Raw genomic sequence first — 19083 nt, 5'->3', positions numbered from 1 at the left:
AACTTAAAGGTCTGTCTGACATACGAAAAAATCACTTTACTAGACCCTTTTTTTAAAATCAATTGTGATAATATTTCTATTAATTAACTTTAAAAAGAGAAAATTGATGACTATATTAAAACGAGTTAAATTTCGTACAATAAATTGATGATTTTATATTACATGATTTCTTTTTATGAGCAATATTAAATACTTACAACACATATGTATATATATCAATATAAGATCATGAATTCTTATATATAGTACTTACATATAATTTAAATGCTCGACGTAAACAAAATATAATTTCCTATACACAAAAATTACCTTTTTTATGTATAATTTCAATTCTATAAATTGTTAGGGATAAATAAAGAATAGTACTCGAACGAGGACAAATTGCAACCCGAAGTGAACTTTGGGGACCAATTTGGCAATTTACTCTCCTGCTCCAATAACCTCAACCTGGATCCTTGCAACAAATTCGGGTCCAACACACAGTCCGACGGAAGATCGTCCTTTACCTTCACGCCAAGTTCCATTTCACAAAACGATATCACTCAACAATGGCGGCAATAGCCGAATCATCGGAAGCAAATGTAAACTCACCGTCGCCGTCGTTACCACCAGAAAGAGTTAATCACGAAGACAAGTCAAATACATGGGGAGAGGCTGTCCCATGGATCGACAACGCAGTGCAACAGGCGCAGCTTGCCCGGAAGACCGCAGAAGACACCTTCGAGAATGCAATTGTGGTGACCAAATCTCGTCTCAATCGGATTTTAACTACTTCTTCTGCGCACTTCAATCAAACACTTGTAAGTTCCACTATTATTGCTTTATATGTATGCTTTATGCCTCCTTCATGTCACATTAGAAATTATATGACTTGTCAATGCAAGTGTTTATTGTATGTATTTGCTTCCAAATTAGCAGTTTGATCTTGTAGCTCCATATCAACTTAATTACAAGTACAATTCGCTTCATTGCTGCAATTTTCAGTTTAAATGCTTTAAGCTACATTGGGAGATTCATTTTCCATGGTTTGTTCGATATTAAAGTTGATGAGATATGATAATTGTACTGGGTAGGATAATATTTATATTCACAACAGTCTCTGCGTTTTGATTGAAGCATTAGCTCCTCTTTGGTGGCTATATTTTCCCAACACTTGAAAGTAAATAACTGGAAATTTGTTGCACAAGTTACCAAAACACAACTATCTCAATCCAATTCTTGAAATTGGACAACCATTGATGTGCATCTATTTTTGATGAATTAAGACCTGAGAACCGGAGCATTGTTGCTGAGATTATTGAAGTTTGTCCTATTTATAAATCATAGGAATTAATAGTATTTGACTACCACATCTTAGTTTGTCAATGTCCAACACCACTATCCCCATTTTGCTCACATCTAATGAAAGAAACAGAAAAATGTTTCAAAATTGAGAGAGATGTAGAAATCACTAAAAGATCCCTTTTATTCCACTTGCGTTTTAGGCCTAAAGAGAGAAAAATGTGTTATTTGGATTGTTGGCAGATTTAGATGATTGTGGATGGCTAGGGTTGAATCGTATAGACAGCTTATACAGTACTTTGAGCACTGACTTGGTCAATAATTTCGGTTCATGGAAAAATAATGAGGCTCTTTAGGAAACCAAAACTGCAATGATATATTTTCGTTATTCAACAATTACTGAGATTGTTGGGTTGTTCTTAGTTCTTGGTGTTCTCTACGCTATTATGGATTTTGGGAGGAATCAAGCCTCATCTGCTTTGGATGCCGGATGACATGCTGCACGTTTGAATGAGAAGATTATACTATCCCTATCATCTTTGCTTTTGTTCCCCTTCTATCAGATCTCTTCCCACCATGGTGGAGTATTTGTCTTGTATTGCATAAAAACTGGAGCAGATGATGCATGAATCATGATACAACCCTATTGTGTGTTTCCGAGACCTATTCCACCTAGGAAAACCTACTTATGCTAACCTCAAATAAGATGGTTTCTTTTAAGTAATGATTACGTGGTATTCTTTTGGTCATTGCATAAGTTACTTAAATTTGGGCATGCTTGTTGCAGGATACCTTGCAAGATTTGAAGTCTGAATATAGTGTATATGAGGACTTGGCTTTTGGGAAGATCAAAGGTTAGTTCTTACCACTCATCCAATTGTTATGTATCTTTTAATTTCTCTCCATAGCCTTAGCTTTGATCAATGGAGAATATGTTGCAGAGGGTCTTCTTCTTGCTGCTTCACACCCCCTAGCAACTACTGGAGCTGTTCTTGGTGTTGGAGTCTTGGGTCTGAAACGTAAGTCTATTCAAGTCTTTAGGTGCTGAATGATATTTCTGGGATGGACACATGTGGTTTGACATAGTCAAAGACTCAAAGTGTTATCTACTTAATTCTCATTCCCTTTGGGTCCCACACGATAAAGGACTCAAAGGGTGTTTTATTGTGCATTTGGCTCATTTTACCCTAGCTTTAGTTGTCTATTATCATCTTGCTTGGATTGGACTTTTCTTAGTTGAGTATCATAGGTATGTATACAATATATCATTACATAATTTAATTAACCTCCCTTGTACTTTGTTAAAACTAGAGAGACCTCTTCTTTGGTTTATGATGACATGCTGCAGCATTGGGCTTCAAATAGTTGGTACAAAAGTCTGCCCTTTTGTCATAAGGTTTGTTCTTTGATGTGCCAAAGTTGCTGATTTATCAGGTCTTCTATTGGCAGTTGAGGTTTATTGCAACAATTTCATTTGGAACGACGTGTCAAAAAATAAGGAGAACTTGCAAAAAATTGTGTTTTCTTGATGTCTACCTTGTGCCCTTTATTTTATTTAGTTGTCACATTTTATAGCATGGGCAGATCAGCAAGAAGTGTCAAGCTAATCGTCTTGTTAATACTTGGCCTTCTTTGTGAAAACTGAGGCAAGATAAATGCAATTATTGGAAAAACTTAACTTTAGATCTATGTTATTATGCAGACTAAGAGAGAGGTTAAAGATCTAAGCTATTATGAAATAACTAGAATGGAGGTCAATGTATTGTATCCTTCAAAATTTTGTACATAAGACTCATATGTGTGTCCAACCTGTTTGGTCCTTCGTCTTCCTGTTTGCCTGAGTGATCCTTACTCTTGCAGGGCCAAGGCGTTTTTTGTACTACAGTGCTATGCGGCTATTTGTGCGTGAAGAGGTAACTACCAGTGCTTCATGTTGTTCTCCATGTGGCAGGAGTATATCTGAAATTCATTTAAGATCTTAGATTCATTATATGCTTAGGAACCAGTGATAAAGAGGACAAATTGCTTATTCTATTTATATCAAGTGTGAGATATTTGATATAGTTAGTGTAATGCTGGAAATATTTGTTCATGGGTGTACTGTCTGATTAGAATAGCTTGAGTTCTTTTGAAAAAATTACCAAATAATACCAATAGCTGGTTGTATTGTTACAAATTGGAGGACATTAGATTCATAATATGCTTAGGAACCAGTGATAAAAGAGGACAAATTGTTTAATTCTTTATATATCGTGTGACATTTTATGATTTGGCTTGTGTAACACTTGAAAATCATTGTTCATGAGTATACTGTCTGGTTAGAGTAACTTGAGTTCTTGTGACAATTACCAGTAGCAGGTTATTTTCTTACAAAATTTATCACATTAATAATGAATTTCTAATTTTTTACCATGGGAGCAGGCCTTGCTTTCTAGGGCAGATGCAAAAGTCAAAGAATTACAGAAGTCAATTGACCTTCTGAAGGCTGAAAGTGCGAAATTGGAGGTATGACCTTTTCTTTCCCTGATGTAAGGTAATGATTTGTTAATTTTTTTTTTTTTTTGGACGGATCCATTTTAATTGGTGCTGGGGGGAACAAATGGTTGTCAAGCTATAAAAGTTAGTGATGATTGCCTATTTGATTAGTTCAATAAACTACATTACTTTGTAGACAAATCTATTCAAGAAGTGAAGTGAATCTTACTCTTAGCTTATCATTGCAGAATCAAGCAATACAAGCTGAAGGAGAGATGATACGGGGAAGGACAAAACTCAGGTTTGCGTTTCCAGCTGCCTTGTTGTGAATACTTCATGACTAATATTTCTTAACAGGCTGGATTTTCTGTTCAATCTTAATGCTTTATACAGGCAGGCAGGCAAACAAATTCGTAGTGTCATACAGTCAGCATATAAGATAGAAAGGCAAGCTACAGGTTTGCAATCAACTCTCTCTGTTTATCCTTGTTCAAGGAAGTCCATAATCCTCATTTGTCATATGGACGAGACATAGCTTAGTAAATCAAATATTTTTTATAAGTGATATATTAGGTAGGAGCTTCTCTGATTAATATATGTTTTCTCTAGGTCTTCAAGATGTTCTTAAAGAGTTTCCCCGAAGAGAAGTTTCACTCTTCCGGTCACAAGTAAGTTCCCTACACTGCTCCTTTCTGAATATCAAATACGCTCATCTACTATTTCCTCGAGACCTTAAATTTGCTATGAAAAAAAAATAAGAGATGAAAACATATTTGCACTTGTTGAACTATGAATTTGAGATTTGGCCTTACAAGAAAATTAAAATGGGAAAGCATGACTGATTGAGCTAGTTAGTTGACTATTTCCTCATGTGACTTTGCATTGTAAATCCTACTTCCTTGCAATGTAAATTTGGGAGGAGACACGAGCTACAAGAAATTGGGAATTTAATCTTTTCATCCTCGAAAGCCAACTCTACTTCAGTTTTTTTTTTCCTTTTGATATTATAATCACCACCTGCCCATTCCTCTAATATAAATATGCTTATTGTTTATTGAACAATGTTGCAATATGTAGTAACTTTAAGAATTGAAATCAAGCATAATGCAATGCCTGTACAATCTTAACCTGACTTTGTTTTGGCTGCTTTGCCTATTTAACACATATGAACCGCCTTTTTTTGGGGTAACTAAGAACTTTTCCATTACCAAAATGAGAATTGCAGTGCTGAAAAACAACCTTACAACCGTACATAGAGCCGCAGTGATTAAGGTTACAACCAAAAACTTCTAGACATCGGACCTATTTATTAACTAGGATAGAAGTACAAAGTTTGCAATTTCCTAGCTACCCTGGATTTCAAGTTCCTTCGAAAGTAAACTTTCTGAACTATCATCTTCACAATCACTATTTGCGTTGAAATATACATTGCAAGGAAGTAGGATTTGTTCCTCTCTTGCCACATGTAATTCACACCAGCAGCCAAGCACATTCTATTAATTTCAGATTGAGAGTAAAGAGAAATTCTGGAATGCACACTTTGGTACGTTTTGAGACGTGGCATGACTAACAAATAATTTCTCTTTCATCTCACAGAACTCTGTTGCACTTCAAAAATATTACTTTACAATTATTTGAACCAATATTCCTGTATGAACTTCTGTAAAAATAATATTAGAAAAACTTACTACAAAAATTGCCGAAATTGCTCCCTACTAGTGATGATAATACTTTGACCATATGGTATCAGGTATGACATTAGGAGTATTTCACTTATCTGATATGCGGTGGGGTTGAATTGTAATGAAGTTCAACTGATTAAGATTCGAATGATGTATTTTTAAGTGTTAGTTTTTAGAATCCAAAATGAGAGTTTCAATTTGGATATTTGCTCCTTCCGTTAAATGATCCAAATCATTAACATGCTATAGGAATGCTGTGATGTTATGGTGTATGTGGCCAAAGTCCGATTATATCAACTTTTACTTTTTTTTCTTTTTAGAATAAAGAAGTGGAAATTATCCATTTCCCACTTATTTACTCTAAAAAGAAAAAAAGTAAAAGTTGATATTATCGGATTTTGGCCATATACACCATAATTTTTTGCCTTGCATCTTCTTGATGCCTTCTAATGAAATCTCCAGACTTCATTAAAAAAAAGTGGAAATTATACCATCTTCTCTTGATGACATTGATTTCTGTCATCAGGTTTCCAACCTTGCTTCAGAGGCAAAAAAGGAAAGGAATGTTCTCACCAAGGAAGTTACAAAGATAAGCAATTATGGCATATCCATCTGACTGAACTGCACTCTTGGTTAATATGATCCAACACATGGTGGACGTCAGGCGCCAAATTCTGTTTCTCTGTCTCCTTTCACTTTACTTCCTTTTCCTTTTCATTTACGAAAGAGCATTCAGGAAGCTCTGGTTCTGGTCACATTTTATAGTTCAAGTTATCAACTCTGACTTCACTGCACAGCCTTGAGATTCGGGGATTCTGCTTGTTTTTTCTTTCTGTTCTGAATAAGTGATGGTTTGAGTGTTGAAGTTTTGAGGCATGGGTTTTTTACTGACTATATATCAGTGTTGCTTGAATCTAACCTTGCTTTGTACAACTTCAGACCAAGCAAAAAAAGAAAAACCTTTTGTCACGACTATCATATTCCTGCTGTGTGCCATTAAATTCTAGCAGTGGCCAATTTGAACTACTAGTTATGCTGTTTGTACTAAGCAACCTGGTGGGCAAATTCAAAGTTAAGAGAGAAGTAACATTGTAGTGTTTCTTGATGGTTCATGTGCACCAATTGTTTAGCCCCCACAAGAAGAATGAAAGTGATGTTAATAGTAGATGAGATATTGCCGTGAAAATAACGATTCAGATATCTAGGTTTGGCCTGTTAGAAAATCTGATGACCATAATACTATGAGAATAAGCAATTAGTGTTAAAAGTAAAACATGAAAAGATATACTATTATGCTAAAAGTGACAAGTACATGTGAAAGCTGTATTTTTAGTACACTGAAATTTGTTTCAAGAACATTTGTGTCACGACTTTTACTTTTAAATCGAAATATGTCATTATTGTCCTTTACTCTTTTATCAAGATATGATAGTTTAAAAAAGTACTGTAACAGATTATTTTCATGGCCAAACAGGCCCTCAGAATATATGCAATTTTACAGAACAGAACTATATGGTTAAACTTTTTGCACATTAGCAAAAGAGTAGTTGTCCACCACTTTGTTTGGGAAAACGAGTTTTTTCAATCCCAAAAATCTATTGGAAACAATATTTCTACTATAAAATTTTCGTACAACTCACCCTTTCGATACTTCATTTATAAAACTACGTTGAATAATCTTTCGTACAACTCACCCTTCTCTTTATTCTATTTATGAAGCTATACTGAATATGTCATTATGATTAGTTATGATACACAAACAAATATATTTGTACTAATTTTATAAGTACAGGGATGCATTGAATCTGCTGACTTGATAAGCGTAAGTTTGATTATATTCAGTCGATAGCCATGTGATTACTGTTTAACCCAACGTGACGTAAAATGTAAAATATTTTGATTTTTGAAGCCTATACGAATCACGTGCAATGCCTAGCCCACCTCCCATCACGCAACCCAAATCGGCAGTTGCGAAATTCAATAAAAATGCGTTGCTCAAATTTCAAAAAATTACACCAACACAATAATAATTATTCTATCCCCCGAAATTAAAAAAAACTAAACAAAGAAACGTTTCAGATTGTAAAATTAGCATGATGATAACAATAAATAAAAAGAAAAAGGAGTCCACGGTTAGCTCGGCGGTGAAGACACGTGTCTCTTCTCTCTTTATATGACGTCAGCAGACCCGAAAGTGATGTCCGTACATTCCCTCCTCTGTCGACGGCGGCATTTGTTGTTGCTGCTGCGGTTGATGGATCATTTCCTTCTGTCGACGGAGCTCCATAACTTTCCGGTGAGAATTTGAGTGCTGTGTTAACACAAAAGTTGGGCTAGCTGCGGGCCGGTATTCCGGAACTAGCCGGCCTGATTTGTACCTAACTCCACAAGCATTGCAGAGTGTTTTTGGGCCTAGAGGACCAGTTCTCCACTGCGGCGTCTTCTCCGAAGCGCAGTGCGTGCATCTCCGTGGCACATCTTCGTCCATTGAAGACGACCTTTCTCTGGTATATACTGAACTCTCCTTGTTCTTCATAGAAGTAGTAGCGTTAGTGTTTTGTAGTGAGGATGTCCAGCTTGAAGTAGAACGAGAACGTTTGCTTCTCGACCTTCCATGAAACGACGCAGTATTGGAAGTGATATTCATCGTTCCGGTTACGGAATTAGCCGGAAAATTACTAAATGAATCTTCTACAAAGTTCGATAACCATTCCAACTCCGCTACATCATCACTCTGCAACGAAAATAAATAAATTGATACTACTAATTAAAAACAGCTATAATTGATGTAAACTAGTCCGTATTGATGAAAAAAAAATTCTTACGGGAACGCAGAGGTTATCAGTGAAATCGTCGGAAGAATTAGGAAGAAGAGCATCGTAATAATTGGCGGGTCCGGCGGCGGCGGAGTTGTGTGAGTGAGGTTGGTGGTGGTGGTTAGAGTCGGTGTTGGAGGAGTTGTTATTAATGGAGAAAATTTCGTCGTTAGAGAAATCGAGTAGATCGTCGATACGAAACAAGTCAGGTGCAGAGTGCAGACCGTAGACATCCATTATTGTCGACTCTCTCTGGAGTTTTTTCTCTCTCTAATAATAAGAGAAGGGGTTTTTAGAGAGAGAAATAGAGTGTGAGAGTGAGGGTGAGAAGTGTGATAGTAATAATAGATATAAAGGAGTAGAGTGCAAGTGAAGGTTGGCAAGAGGGGAGACAAAACAACGTGAAGAGAAAATCACCAGTTTTCCTCGTGATATTAGGTCACAACTTTACTTAATTATTTCATTTTTTAATTAGTGTTAATCGTCCATTAACTATTTCTATAAACGATTTTATAGTCTTAGTATATTTACAAAAAATCTGGGAGAAAATTCTAACTTGTAATTCAATGGAGTATTGTTGCTAATATGCTGATTAACAAGAACACAAAAAAATTTAAGCTCAAGCAAGTCATTTACAGTTTCAGTAAATGAATTGTCATAATAGGAAAAAGGATGCACAAATGTAAGGTAAAGTTTGAGAAGGAGTATTACATTAATCACAAATTGTGATGAGTTAGATTGATATTTCATTTTTCTTTCTTTGATTATAAGTCATTATAATGAAGATTATTACTAATATTTGTGACTCGTTGTTTTTGTATATTTGATAGACGATTAAGGCGAGGTTATATACATCGGGCGCACCAGTTTAATTTTTGAAAAAAATCATACGTATATATGCGTATCTATTTTAAAAAATTGATAGAAATTAGAAGCTAAAGATATCACCATCTAAATTAGGATTCGGACCCCACTTAAATCTGTTTTTATTTTAAGCACGTAAATTAGTGATTTGACTAATCCGTCAAAGGCTTTTAAACTAAACATGTTTTGGGCAACAAATTTTCAATTTCAGTAGTCATCTTCTTTTCCATCAAATAATAGAGCCATTAATTTTCTAATATTTTTTTCGGGATATTTTTAGCTTGAGAAAACCTAAAAATAATAGAGAAGTGATTTTGACTAACTTACCCCTAAACCCTAATCAAAGGAAAGCTAATTAATGGGTTTTGTTTATGTAAACAAGAGTAATTTTGAAAAACTAAGATCAAATCCTTCCTAAAATCTTAAAACACTACTTTATAAAAAATAAAAAAAGTTAAATCTTCATTTATTTTGGAACGAAGAGACTAACTGATGAACAAATGAAGTTCTTAAGCGTTTGATATTATCGATTTATTCTAGCTGTTATATGGGAAGTTTCTTAATCACTAAAAATGACAACGTAACTTTCGAAATTCTATGACTTAGATTAGAAATTTCCTTCAAACGTACTATTCTGGAATGATTTTACAATTACTTTTAACCCAGAATAATTAGAGAGTTAACTTTAGTTTTGATGATCATCCAATTCTCTAAGAATTTATATAAGGCTATACTTGTAATATTCACCAGTGAATATTTGATTCAAACTAACCTTTCTCTAAAATATTGCAAAAAGTTATCCATTTTTGTATTTTTTTTAATCTTGCCTTTTTTGGGAAACAAAGAGAAAATGTGTATGAACAAGCTGAAAAACAAGAAAACGGAGTTTTTCATTAATTTTGCTCGTATGAAAATTTTATTCAATATATAATTTATAAGAAATAAACGGCTATCCATTTTAGTTATTTTATTGACCTATTCTACTGGCACGATCCAATAAAAAAAAACTATATATGCCTATATATATATATACTTTTATTTAATTTTTTTAGAGCTCAAATACAAAATCTGAAATTCAAAAATAGAGGAATTTCGGTCAGTTTTTTGCTCTAAAGAGTTGGAAAAAAAAATTAATCTTTCCGTAAAAAGGAGAAAAAAGTTCAACTGATGGATGGAGAAATATCAGATTAGTTATTAGTAAATTGATTAAGAATTATTAATAAAAATTAATTATAATAAAGTGATTAACAATTTTTGTATCTCAGGAAGTTAGAAGAATATACATTATAAAAACATATTAATAATTCAAAATCTTCATTAAAATTTAATTTTAGATCATTAATATGTTTGAGTCGTATCTTGTTACAACCTTCATCGGTGTGAAGGTTGTTGGGTTTTAAAAAGGTGTGAATGGAAAATGAAGAGTTGCGACTTTTATGAAGAGTTGTGACTTTTATGAAGAGTTGTGACTTTTATGAAATGTTGCGACTTTTATGAAAAGTTGTATTTTATGAAAAATTGCGACTTTTATGAAAAATTGTGACTTTTATGGAAAATTGTGACTTTTATGGAAAGTTGTGACTTTTATGAAAGGTGACAACCTTTTTGAAAGATTGTGACTTTTCCAAAGGTTTGTGACCTTTTCGATAAGGCATAGTAAGAACCTTTTCGCACTACCATTTGTTTTCTATAAATTGAGGGATTTCCTCTCATTCTAAAAAAGAATTCATGGACTTCTTCTTTGAAGACTAAATCTAGTATTCTAAGTGTACTTTACTTTCGTTGAGTGGTTCGCTGATACTGGAGTTTTTGGTATCTATACTCCGGTGATTGAGATCATTTTACCCTGAAAGGTCATATTCCAAATCAAACCTCGAATACTAGAGGGAGTTGAATCGAAAAATAAATAAAAGTATATATATGAGTGCATGGTTGCTTTCATGAGTAATTTGATGAGACGATTGTGGTCCTTCCGTGCTAGTGAGTAGTGACCACTGCACTTTCTTCAGATACGGACATAATACTTTTTTCGTTTTTTCTATTTTCACTATTAAATTAATTATTTCCTCAATTCTTATCCACAATCCTTTCTCACTAATGTTTTTTACCTCTCCAATCATACTATTTGTGTAGCTATATATTGAGTAATAATTGTTGAAGAAGAAGGAAATAGATGATGGAAACAGGTTTAACGCAGTTGACTGACGTGTGTGTAGACTGGTCAGTCAGTTGCTTTAGACCTGTTCCAATAGTCAGTTTCTTTCTTCTTGAACAATATAATGAATCCTAACAAATTTTCCTCCCTCTTGATTACACACATAAACATGAAACATTCAATCAAATTAACTTCAAAATGTAACTCACATATTATATACATTGCATTTGTATTGATCAAAAAAATTATACAAAATTCTAACATTTTTTTCCTCTCTTGATCATAATACAAATAGTTGAACAGGAAACATGAAATGTAATTAACTTCAATTCTACTTCTTAACATGAATCTAACTCACACATTAAACTAAAGCGTAGGTGCTTGGCCAAAAGTTTTGGTTGGGCTCCAGAGGATTTTTCAAGTCCATATAACGAGAGACTAAATTCTCATCCTTTTGCCTTCTTAATACGGTATAAAAATGAATCTTAGATCTAACTCAATCTCAAAAGCTAGCTTATAAAAGATGAATTTTCCAGATTCATATATGAGGAGACCAAACTCTCATTTTTTTTCCGATGTGAGAATTCTTAAACACTTTTATTTTGTTCTTACTTTGAAAGTTGACTAATCTAGATTTGCAACGGATAGGAACCATTCAAGGGTTGGTTTTTCACCAAAAATTATTCCATATCAAAAATTCGAAATGAAAACCTCTCATTATAGAAGGGGCAGAAGTTTTTTCATTTTTCTCACATTAATTACTTAAGCACTTGTTATTGTTAATTTTAGAACCAAACATTTGTGGTTCATTTTCTGGGGATTCCTTTGGAGTGTAGTGAATATATGAGCAGAGGAATCATCAATAATTTAGTTCCATGGGTATCATTTCCTTTTCTTTATTGTACTAAAATTTTATATTCAATTCCTATCACTTTGGTATATATATATAATAGTAGTAATAAATAATTTAAAGAAAAGAAGATCTGGAAAAAAAAATAAATTAAAAAAGAGTAACACAGTTGCAGAAAGCACACTGGTTTGCCTCCTTTGTCATGTGACCATTTAATCAAATCACATGACCAATCAATTATACTATACATACTTATACTTACTACTAATAAATAAATAATCAATCCACAAGAAAAATTAAAAAAAAAATCTTTTATTTGCCCCTTGTCGGTGCTCACTCTTCTTATTCTTCTTTAATTTAAATAGAATATGTAAAATAAAATCTTATTAATTTTTGAATATATTGATTTAGATTTTTTTAAATTCACCAAAACCTCCCGTTTGCATGTATTTGCCTACATTGGCTGCTAGTTGCATGGATTCTCCTTATTCCCCAAAATAAACTAATTTATTATTCTTCCCGTTATGAATTAATTAGTAGGCTCACATACTCCATACTATTATATCAAATTTACTTGCATCTACTATTTTCATCAATGTATACAATTAACTTATAAAACAAGATAGAAAATATTTAGATAGTTAAAAATCGTGGTTTCGTGATAAGAAATTTATGTAAAACATATGTAATAATCTAGATATTAAAAAACATGTTTGTAGTAAATTTTTATTACTTTTTCAGTTTCAATCTTCTAATCTTAAATTAAAAAAGTATTGAATGTACTAAAAAATCTTTTAAATTTTGTAGTTTTAAATATGTCATGTAAGATTATGGTGTAAAGAGTTACTCTGTTTGTCCTCGTTGAGGTGATAAACTTTCACTTATAATCTGTAACAAAAAGAATATCATACGTCATTAGTTAAAAATATTTTAAACTTTAAATTATTATTCTTTAACAATAATAAATGATTTATAGCCACATAGATGATCAAGAAACGCTCTATATCACAAATTTTAAAAGCTCTTGTTTTTTCCATATGTTATGTCATAATTTAAGACGAAGAAAGTAGTAAATATAAAAAGTTACTAATTTTATAGATATAAATAAATCGAGACAGATAGAATATTATGGATTGAGTAGGGCCTCATACGTGGTGACAGTTGGCTCCAGCTCGGTGGTTCTGACTTTACACTATGATCGAACGAGTGATGTAATGCCATTAATGATGATTTTTTTGGAGAATAAAACTTGTTAAATCTCATATAACAAATTAGAAGTGAAAAAAAATAATGAAAGGGCAGTTGGTACTGAATTTGAGGCTGAAATCAAATTTACGTACGGTCCGTACCTCTATAGAGGGAGCTAGGCAAAAAGTTTTTTCCTTTATAATAGAGTTTTTAGTATTATATTTGTTACTACACTTTTACTATATACTTACTAGACAATAGCAAAAGAAAAAAAAAGGGAAAATAATAGACAAGAGATGATGCATCCAATTGACAAACCTTTCTTTCATTTATTTTATAATCACGGTGTTTAAGTATGTCTCGTCTAATTTCACAAATACAAAAATTAAATTATTTAGTGCTTTTTAATATCTACTAAAATTTCAATATGAATTCAGAATATTTAATTCACTTAATTGATTATTAAGTCACATTCGATGACAAAAAGTTGCAAGGTTTTTTGAGGCCATTAATTTGGATTTCCTTAGCCTCTCACTCACTCCTCTACGAGAATTACACTAATTACTAATAAATTTATTGTTAAATTTTCCGATTCGGCAAAAATTCAAATTTGTAAAAAAAAATTTAAAAAATATTAATAACAGTATAATCTTACGAGTGAGATCTAAATATTACGAGTGATAAAAAGAATCCAATATGGAGAGAAAGAGAGATGACAAGAGTGTGTCAGTAACACATTGGGAGAGAGATGGATGAGACAGTACTGAAGCACGTGACATGCACGGAAGAAAGGATACATCAAAGTTTTTATTTTTATTTTTTTAGAAAATAAATAAAATAATCTTTTGGGTAAAAGGGGTGGGGGGATGTGCTGATCCCTAAGCAAAATGCTCGGCACGTGCATCGTCCATGTGCATCTTTTTTTAAAAAACAATTAAATATATTTATTTTAAAATTAAATTTTGTGACTTTGGATATTGTATAATATTCCGTCCTTGAGGGGCGGATTCGTGCATTTACATTTCATTTTTTTACCACTTAGTTAATTTTATAAAATAACATATTTAATCTAATAGTAAGAATTTAATTTTATAATGGTTATTTTATTCTTTAGTAAAATGATTTATAACTATATATATGTTATAATTTATTTAATATTATAAATTTTCAAAGTACTTTTTTCTTTCTTAAATTTTGTATTAAATTAAACTACATCACTTAAATAAAAGTAGAGGGAGAAGATATTATCTATCCATTTCAGTACAAACAAATAGTTTATCTGTTTCATATTAGCTGATCACTTTCTTTTTTTATGCATATTAAGAAATCATAAATAAGAAGAAGAAAATTCTAATGCACACCTTAAAATTTTTTGGTAAACTTTGCAACAAATGTGAAAATTTTTAATTTTATACGTCACTTTTGACCTAGCAAGAAAAGATAATAATTTTTCCTCATGTTTTACCTTCAACTTTCAAATCATTTTTTCAAGACACTACTCAATAGGGGAAAGTCTGGTAAAATACATTATATCAATAAGAGTTTTTTTTTTATAGATATGTCAAATCAAAATGTGACAAGAATAACTAATACAAGACAGAGGAAGTGCATATACAATAATTATAGATACTTTCACCGTTTTTATTTATGTCATCCTTACTAAAAAAAATATGTGATTCTCAGTATTTGTCATTTCACCAAATCTATGCATAAATGACAATTTTTTTCCTATTTTACACCTGGAGAGTTCTTAGCTTTGAAAGTATAAATTTGAGCAATATAGAAAAACTAAATGATTTTTTTAATTCATGTCAGTTGGTCAATTTAAAATCAAAATAAATTAATTTATATTCATTTATTGAAAATTGACTTTGAGAAAATATTTTTTAAAAAATTATAAATTTTTAAGGAGTGTAGAATCCAAAATAATGACATATAAATAGAAATGAAGAGAGTAACATCCATGTTCAATTATTTTAGCGCCCATATTTATGTACACGAGTTGCTAAGCTTTGACAAAATTGAAACTTAATTTTCTGTTCTAAGAAAATTAGCATAGACTAATAGTTTCAAAAAAAGAAGAACTAACACGTTATAATTAGCTAAACTAATTTGATAATATATACTATAAGTGTATGCTATCAATGTACATAAATTAAAACCATTCGTAAAATTCTTCCTCCGACCAAATGGTTTAAGATCCAAATGGATAAAAAAAGTAGTAGCTTGGCATCTTCAGAGTTTTGTTCTTCTCGATATTTGATGCCATTATAGTAAAAAGAACAACTGAATCAGTGACAGATCATATATTAGAAAGTAACGAGTCTCATTTTTTCAGGTTACTACTTGCTAGTTCTACATAAAAAAAAATGTCATTTGTGCTCAAGTATGAACGAGAAAACACACACTAAAAGAAAGGGTCATTTGACAGACCATATATTAACAAGGCTGGCAAATTCACGTGTGCCCATATGGAGAAGCCACTATTTTCTGCATTTCAAGTTGACCTTCTATTATTTAAAAACTGATTTGATACACAAAACAATGGCCTCGGCACAAACCCCCACCCCTTCGTAAGGGAAAAAAACTAAGTGCTGTCTTTTATATTTATTTTTTTGTTAACGCAGATGGAAATCTTAAGCAACACAAAGGTCAAACAAACTCTTTAGTTTCTCAGTCTAAGACAACCGTTTTGTATTACTTTTTTTAATGTTCATAGTTTACACTCGTACCACTTTATTCACAGTCCACAACGAAACTGCAATAGGAAAAAGCCCCGTCTTCCCTAACTATACACCGTTTCTCAAACAGTTTATGTTCCTTAGTGATACTATTGGCATTTTGAAGCAGTTCATCTAAATATCAATGTGAAAAATTTGTATGAGCTGCTACAAGCATCAGAATCATATCGATAACAATAGATTAGAAGATCTGTGCAGTATCTATATTTGACATCAATGTCATTTGACATACAAAATGTGATTGACGTCCTTTCAAGGGAAAATACCAATGTAGTACTTAAGAATATGGACCGGTCTCAACGTTTTAAACACAAGGATAAACCAGCAAAAAACAGAACTTCAAATTTACCTATTCAGTATCCTAAAGATTTTACTTCAAATTTTCCTACAGTGTCAACAAATCCCTTAAATATTAAAACTCACAACAAATCACAGGATTAAGGAATAATTTATGGGGAAAACAAAAACCATTCTGGATCAACAAGAGCTGGTGGGATCAATTCTCAAAAGGGCAATGAAAAATGCAACACAGCTACTGTAAGTCCATCAAACACTCGCATTGGCTCCATTAGGACAAGTCCAGGTCTATCTGCTGCCAAATCCTACTCATCATTCTGGCTCTCATCTTTGACAAGCCTTATCATGTCATCGATTCTCAGAATGGTAATAGCTGCTTCTGTAGCAAACTGATAAGAAATTACACCGTATTAGAAAGGACAAGTACCTAAATTTTCAGCAGATCAGCATACTAGTGTAGATTTACCTGTATAATTTTTACTTTGCTCATTGCAGGCTCAATCACCCCAGCCTCCAAGTTATTTCGCACAGTGCCCTTTGATAGGTCCAGTCCCATGCTGTAAACACAACAAAACCTGATTATGATAGTTCATAGGAAGGATGGTAGATGTATTGATTAAAACCATTCATTCAGCTTAGCAGTGCTTCATCATCAAGGGTCACTTATCAGATCCCTTTTATTTAGTGCCATTTTAAACATTTGGGCCATTAATCTAGAAACTTAAAATTGGTCCAACCGTAGGTAGCACAAAATTTTGGCGCAAATAGTTGGCTCACACAATTAGCTGGTTGTAAAGAAAAATGGCCAACTAACTCTCTCCCTCTACCCATCAACCTTGGGAAACTGTAGAACTCAGTAGAAGTGTGTGCCAGTGATGGGGTCTGAGGAGGTTTGAGAAAGACTGTCAGGACCGGCCAGAAGAACACCTTGCATAGCAAGAAAATATTACATCTCATAGAAGTAGTCTTTGCTTTATCCTACTTGAGGCAATCATCCATCCCTTCACCAAAGGAAGGCTTTAAAAAAACTTTAACCCACAAGAATCTCCAAACGAACCACAAAAACCATATTCTTACGAAACTAAAACTTGAAATCCTGGTAACATATAAAATATAAACTAGAAAGTAGTGCATCAGCTTTGGCCTAGAAGCCTTGACCAAACGACACAAAGATGTAAAAAGAATACCTTGACAAATGCTTCTTATCAGCTTTGGTTTGTGCAAGGTAGTGGCACGAACGTAGTTTAGATACCAAGTCACTGGAATCTTTTGCAGCGTTATTTGCAAGAACCTGCACCAGAAAAAATTCACCAAAATTGATCATGAAGATATACATGGTGCAAGAGTATCGTCCATTTTTTTTACAACTAGCAAGCACCTTTGGTATGACAAGTAAGGATTCAGCAAATTGTGCAATAGCCAGCTGCTCCCTTGACCCAAGAGTAGTAGCTAGGTACTCCAAGTAGACACATAAAGCGGCCTCAACAGCTCCACCACCAGCAACGACCTGTTTACCACGGTAACAAACTGATCAGGCATTTATATGTCTACAAAATTTCACTGCTACTTCCTATAGCCAAGAGGAAATGGAGATTATGGTAGTGAATTTCCTCCATGCCAAATCAAACATTGTGCTGGAAGATATCCACAAAAAAACTAGCAGTAAAATCAGGATGCACGCTTCTCCTTGTCGAAGTATAAGGTCATTAAAGTATAAGAGACTGTTACACTATTAATATATCGAGTTGCAACTTTTGGTATTTTCATCATAGCTTTTTCACTTGTGTATTTTCTCCAAACATGTTTTGAAGACACTTTTCTTGAGACAAGAGTCTACTGCAAATAGCCTCTCTACCTTACACAAGGTAGGAAGATAAGGTTTGCATACACCACTGGTACATTAGCTCATCAAACAAGTTAAACTGATAACCTACACCTATTATTGATCTAAACATAGTCTAAGAGAATAAGCTTCCTTACAGCGTGAATTAAAATTTTGATGCCCCCAACATAACCTGTTATCTATATAACTTCATCAAAGTAAACAACAACTGCATTTAGAAGCAATTTCTGGACACAAGGACTTACAGTTGTTGACTCTAGTGTTCTCTTCACAATGCATAAAGCATCATGGAGGGCCCTCTCCATCTCGTCAAGCATAAAGTCATTTGCACCTCTAAGTATTAATGAAACCTGATAAAAGCAGCAGGATCAGATTCCATATTCATAACCTTTGAATTACAACGCTATCTTCATTTGGAAAGAAAAAAAACCAAAAGAGCCACAACATTTTCTATCGAAGACAACAAATGAGAGTCATGGGATGAATAGGGTCAAACTATTTTGCAGTTTTAAATAAGTAATGAGCACAGTTAGAATAAACTCAAAATTCAGTGCAACTACATACCGAACTTGAGGTTTTGGTTCCTTTAACCATAATCACATCATCATCAGCAATTCGCTCCTCCACCACCTCATCAGCATGTCCAAGAAATGATGGTTCAAAAGTTTCTTCTCCTTCCATATCAGCAAATGTTGAGACCTGTAAAACACAGTACATGAGCATATGTCATGTTCCTAGAAATGATTATGCTAGTAATTACCAGAAATGGCTATTGTTATATGCCCAAAATTATCGCCCACTATCCTACTCATATATTGTTTCTCTTTGGTCCTCCAACCACCTGCTTTTGTGTGTGTGTGTGTGTGGTGGTGGTGTGGTGTGTGTGGGGGG

The 19083-nt window shown here is 33.1% G+C and overlaps 3 protein-coding genes across 3 annotated transcripts in view; 1 reads left to right on the top strand and 2 right to left on the bottom strand.

Moving 5' to 3' along the window:
• Window positions 1-406: 406 nt before the first annotated feature.
• LOC107005596 (RGS1-HXK1-interacting protein 1) lies at window positions 407-6416 on the top strand. The gene is made up of 9 exons (XM_015204271.2): window positions 407-800; window positions 2069-2135; window positions 2223-2300; window positions 3142-3194; window positions 3703-3786; window positions 4005-4057; window positions 4150-4214; window positions 4366-4424; window positions 5965-6416. Exons 1-9 carry the CDS (start codon window positions 549-551, stop codon window positions 6052-6054), a joined length of 801 nt encoding a protein of 266 aa, XP_015059757.1. The 5' UTR covers window positions 407-548; the 3' UTR covers window positions 6055-6416.
• Window positions 6417-7406: 990 nt separating this feature from the next.
• On the bottom strand, window positions 7407-8589 carry LOC107012979 (GATA transcription factor 4-like). The gene is made up of 2 exons (XM_015212960.2): window positions 8264-8589; window positions 7407-8172 (listed from the first exon to the last, which is right to left on the bottom strand). The coding sequence occupies exons 1-2, from the start codon at window positions 8489-8491 to the stop codon at window positions 7618-7620; spliced, it is 783 nt and encodes a 260-aa protein (XP_015068446.1). The 5' UTR covers window positions 8492-8589; the 3' UTR covers window positions 7407-7617.
• Window positions 8590-16233: 7644 nt separating this feature from the next.
• Window positions 16234-19083, bottom strand: part of LOC107007937 (T-complex protein 1 subunit alpha) — a 10013-nt gene continuing 7163 nt past the window's right edge. The window contains exons 12-17 of the mRNA XM_015206797.2: window positions 18757-18891; window positions 18438-18542; window positions 17728-17856; window positions 17537-17640; window positions 16816-16906; window positions 16234-16738 (exon numbers count right to left, since the gene is read on the bottom strand). Coding sequence (XP_015062283.1) covers window positions 16655-16738; window positions 16816-16906; window positions 17537-17640; window positions 17728-17856; window positions 18438-18542; window positions 18757-18891 — 648 coding nt within the window. The 3' untranslated portion in view covers window positions 16234-16654. The remainder of the gene's footprint in view (window positions 16739-16815; window positions 16907-17536; window positions 17641-17727; window positions 17857-18437; window positions 18543-18756; window positions 18892-19083) is intronic.

Source organism: Solanum pennellii, chromosome 1 (assembly GCF_001406875.1).
Source record: "Solanum pennellii chromosome 1, SPENNV200".
NCBI lineage: Eukaryota > Viridiplantae > Streptophyta > Magnoliopsida > Solanales > Solanaceae > Solanum > Solanum pennellii.
The sequence above is the reverse complement of the archived record's forward strand: the minus strand, read 5'-3'. Positions and strand labels throughout refer to the sequence as shown.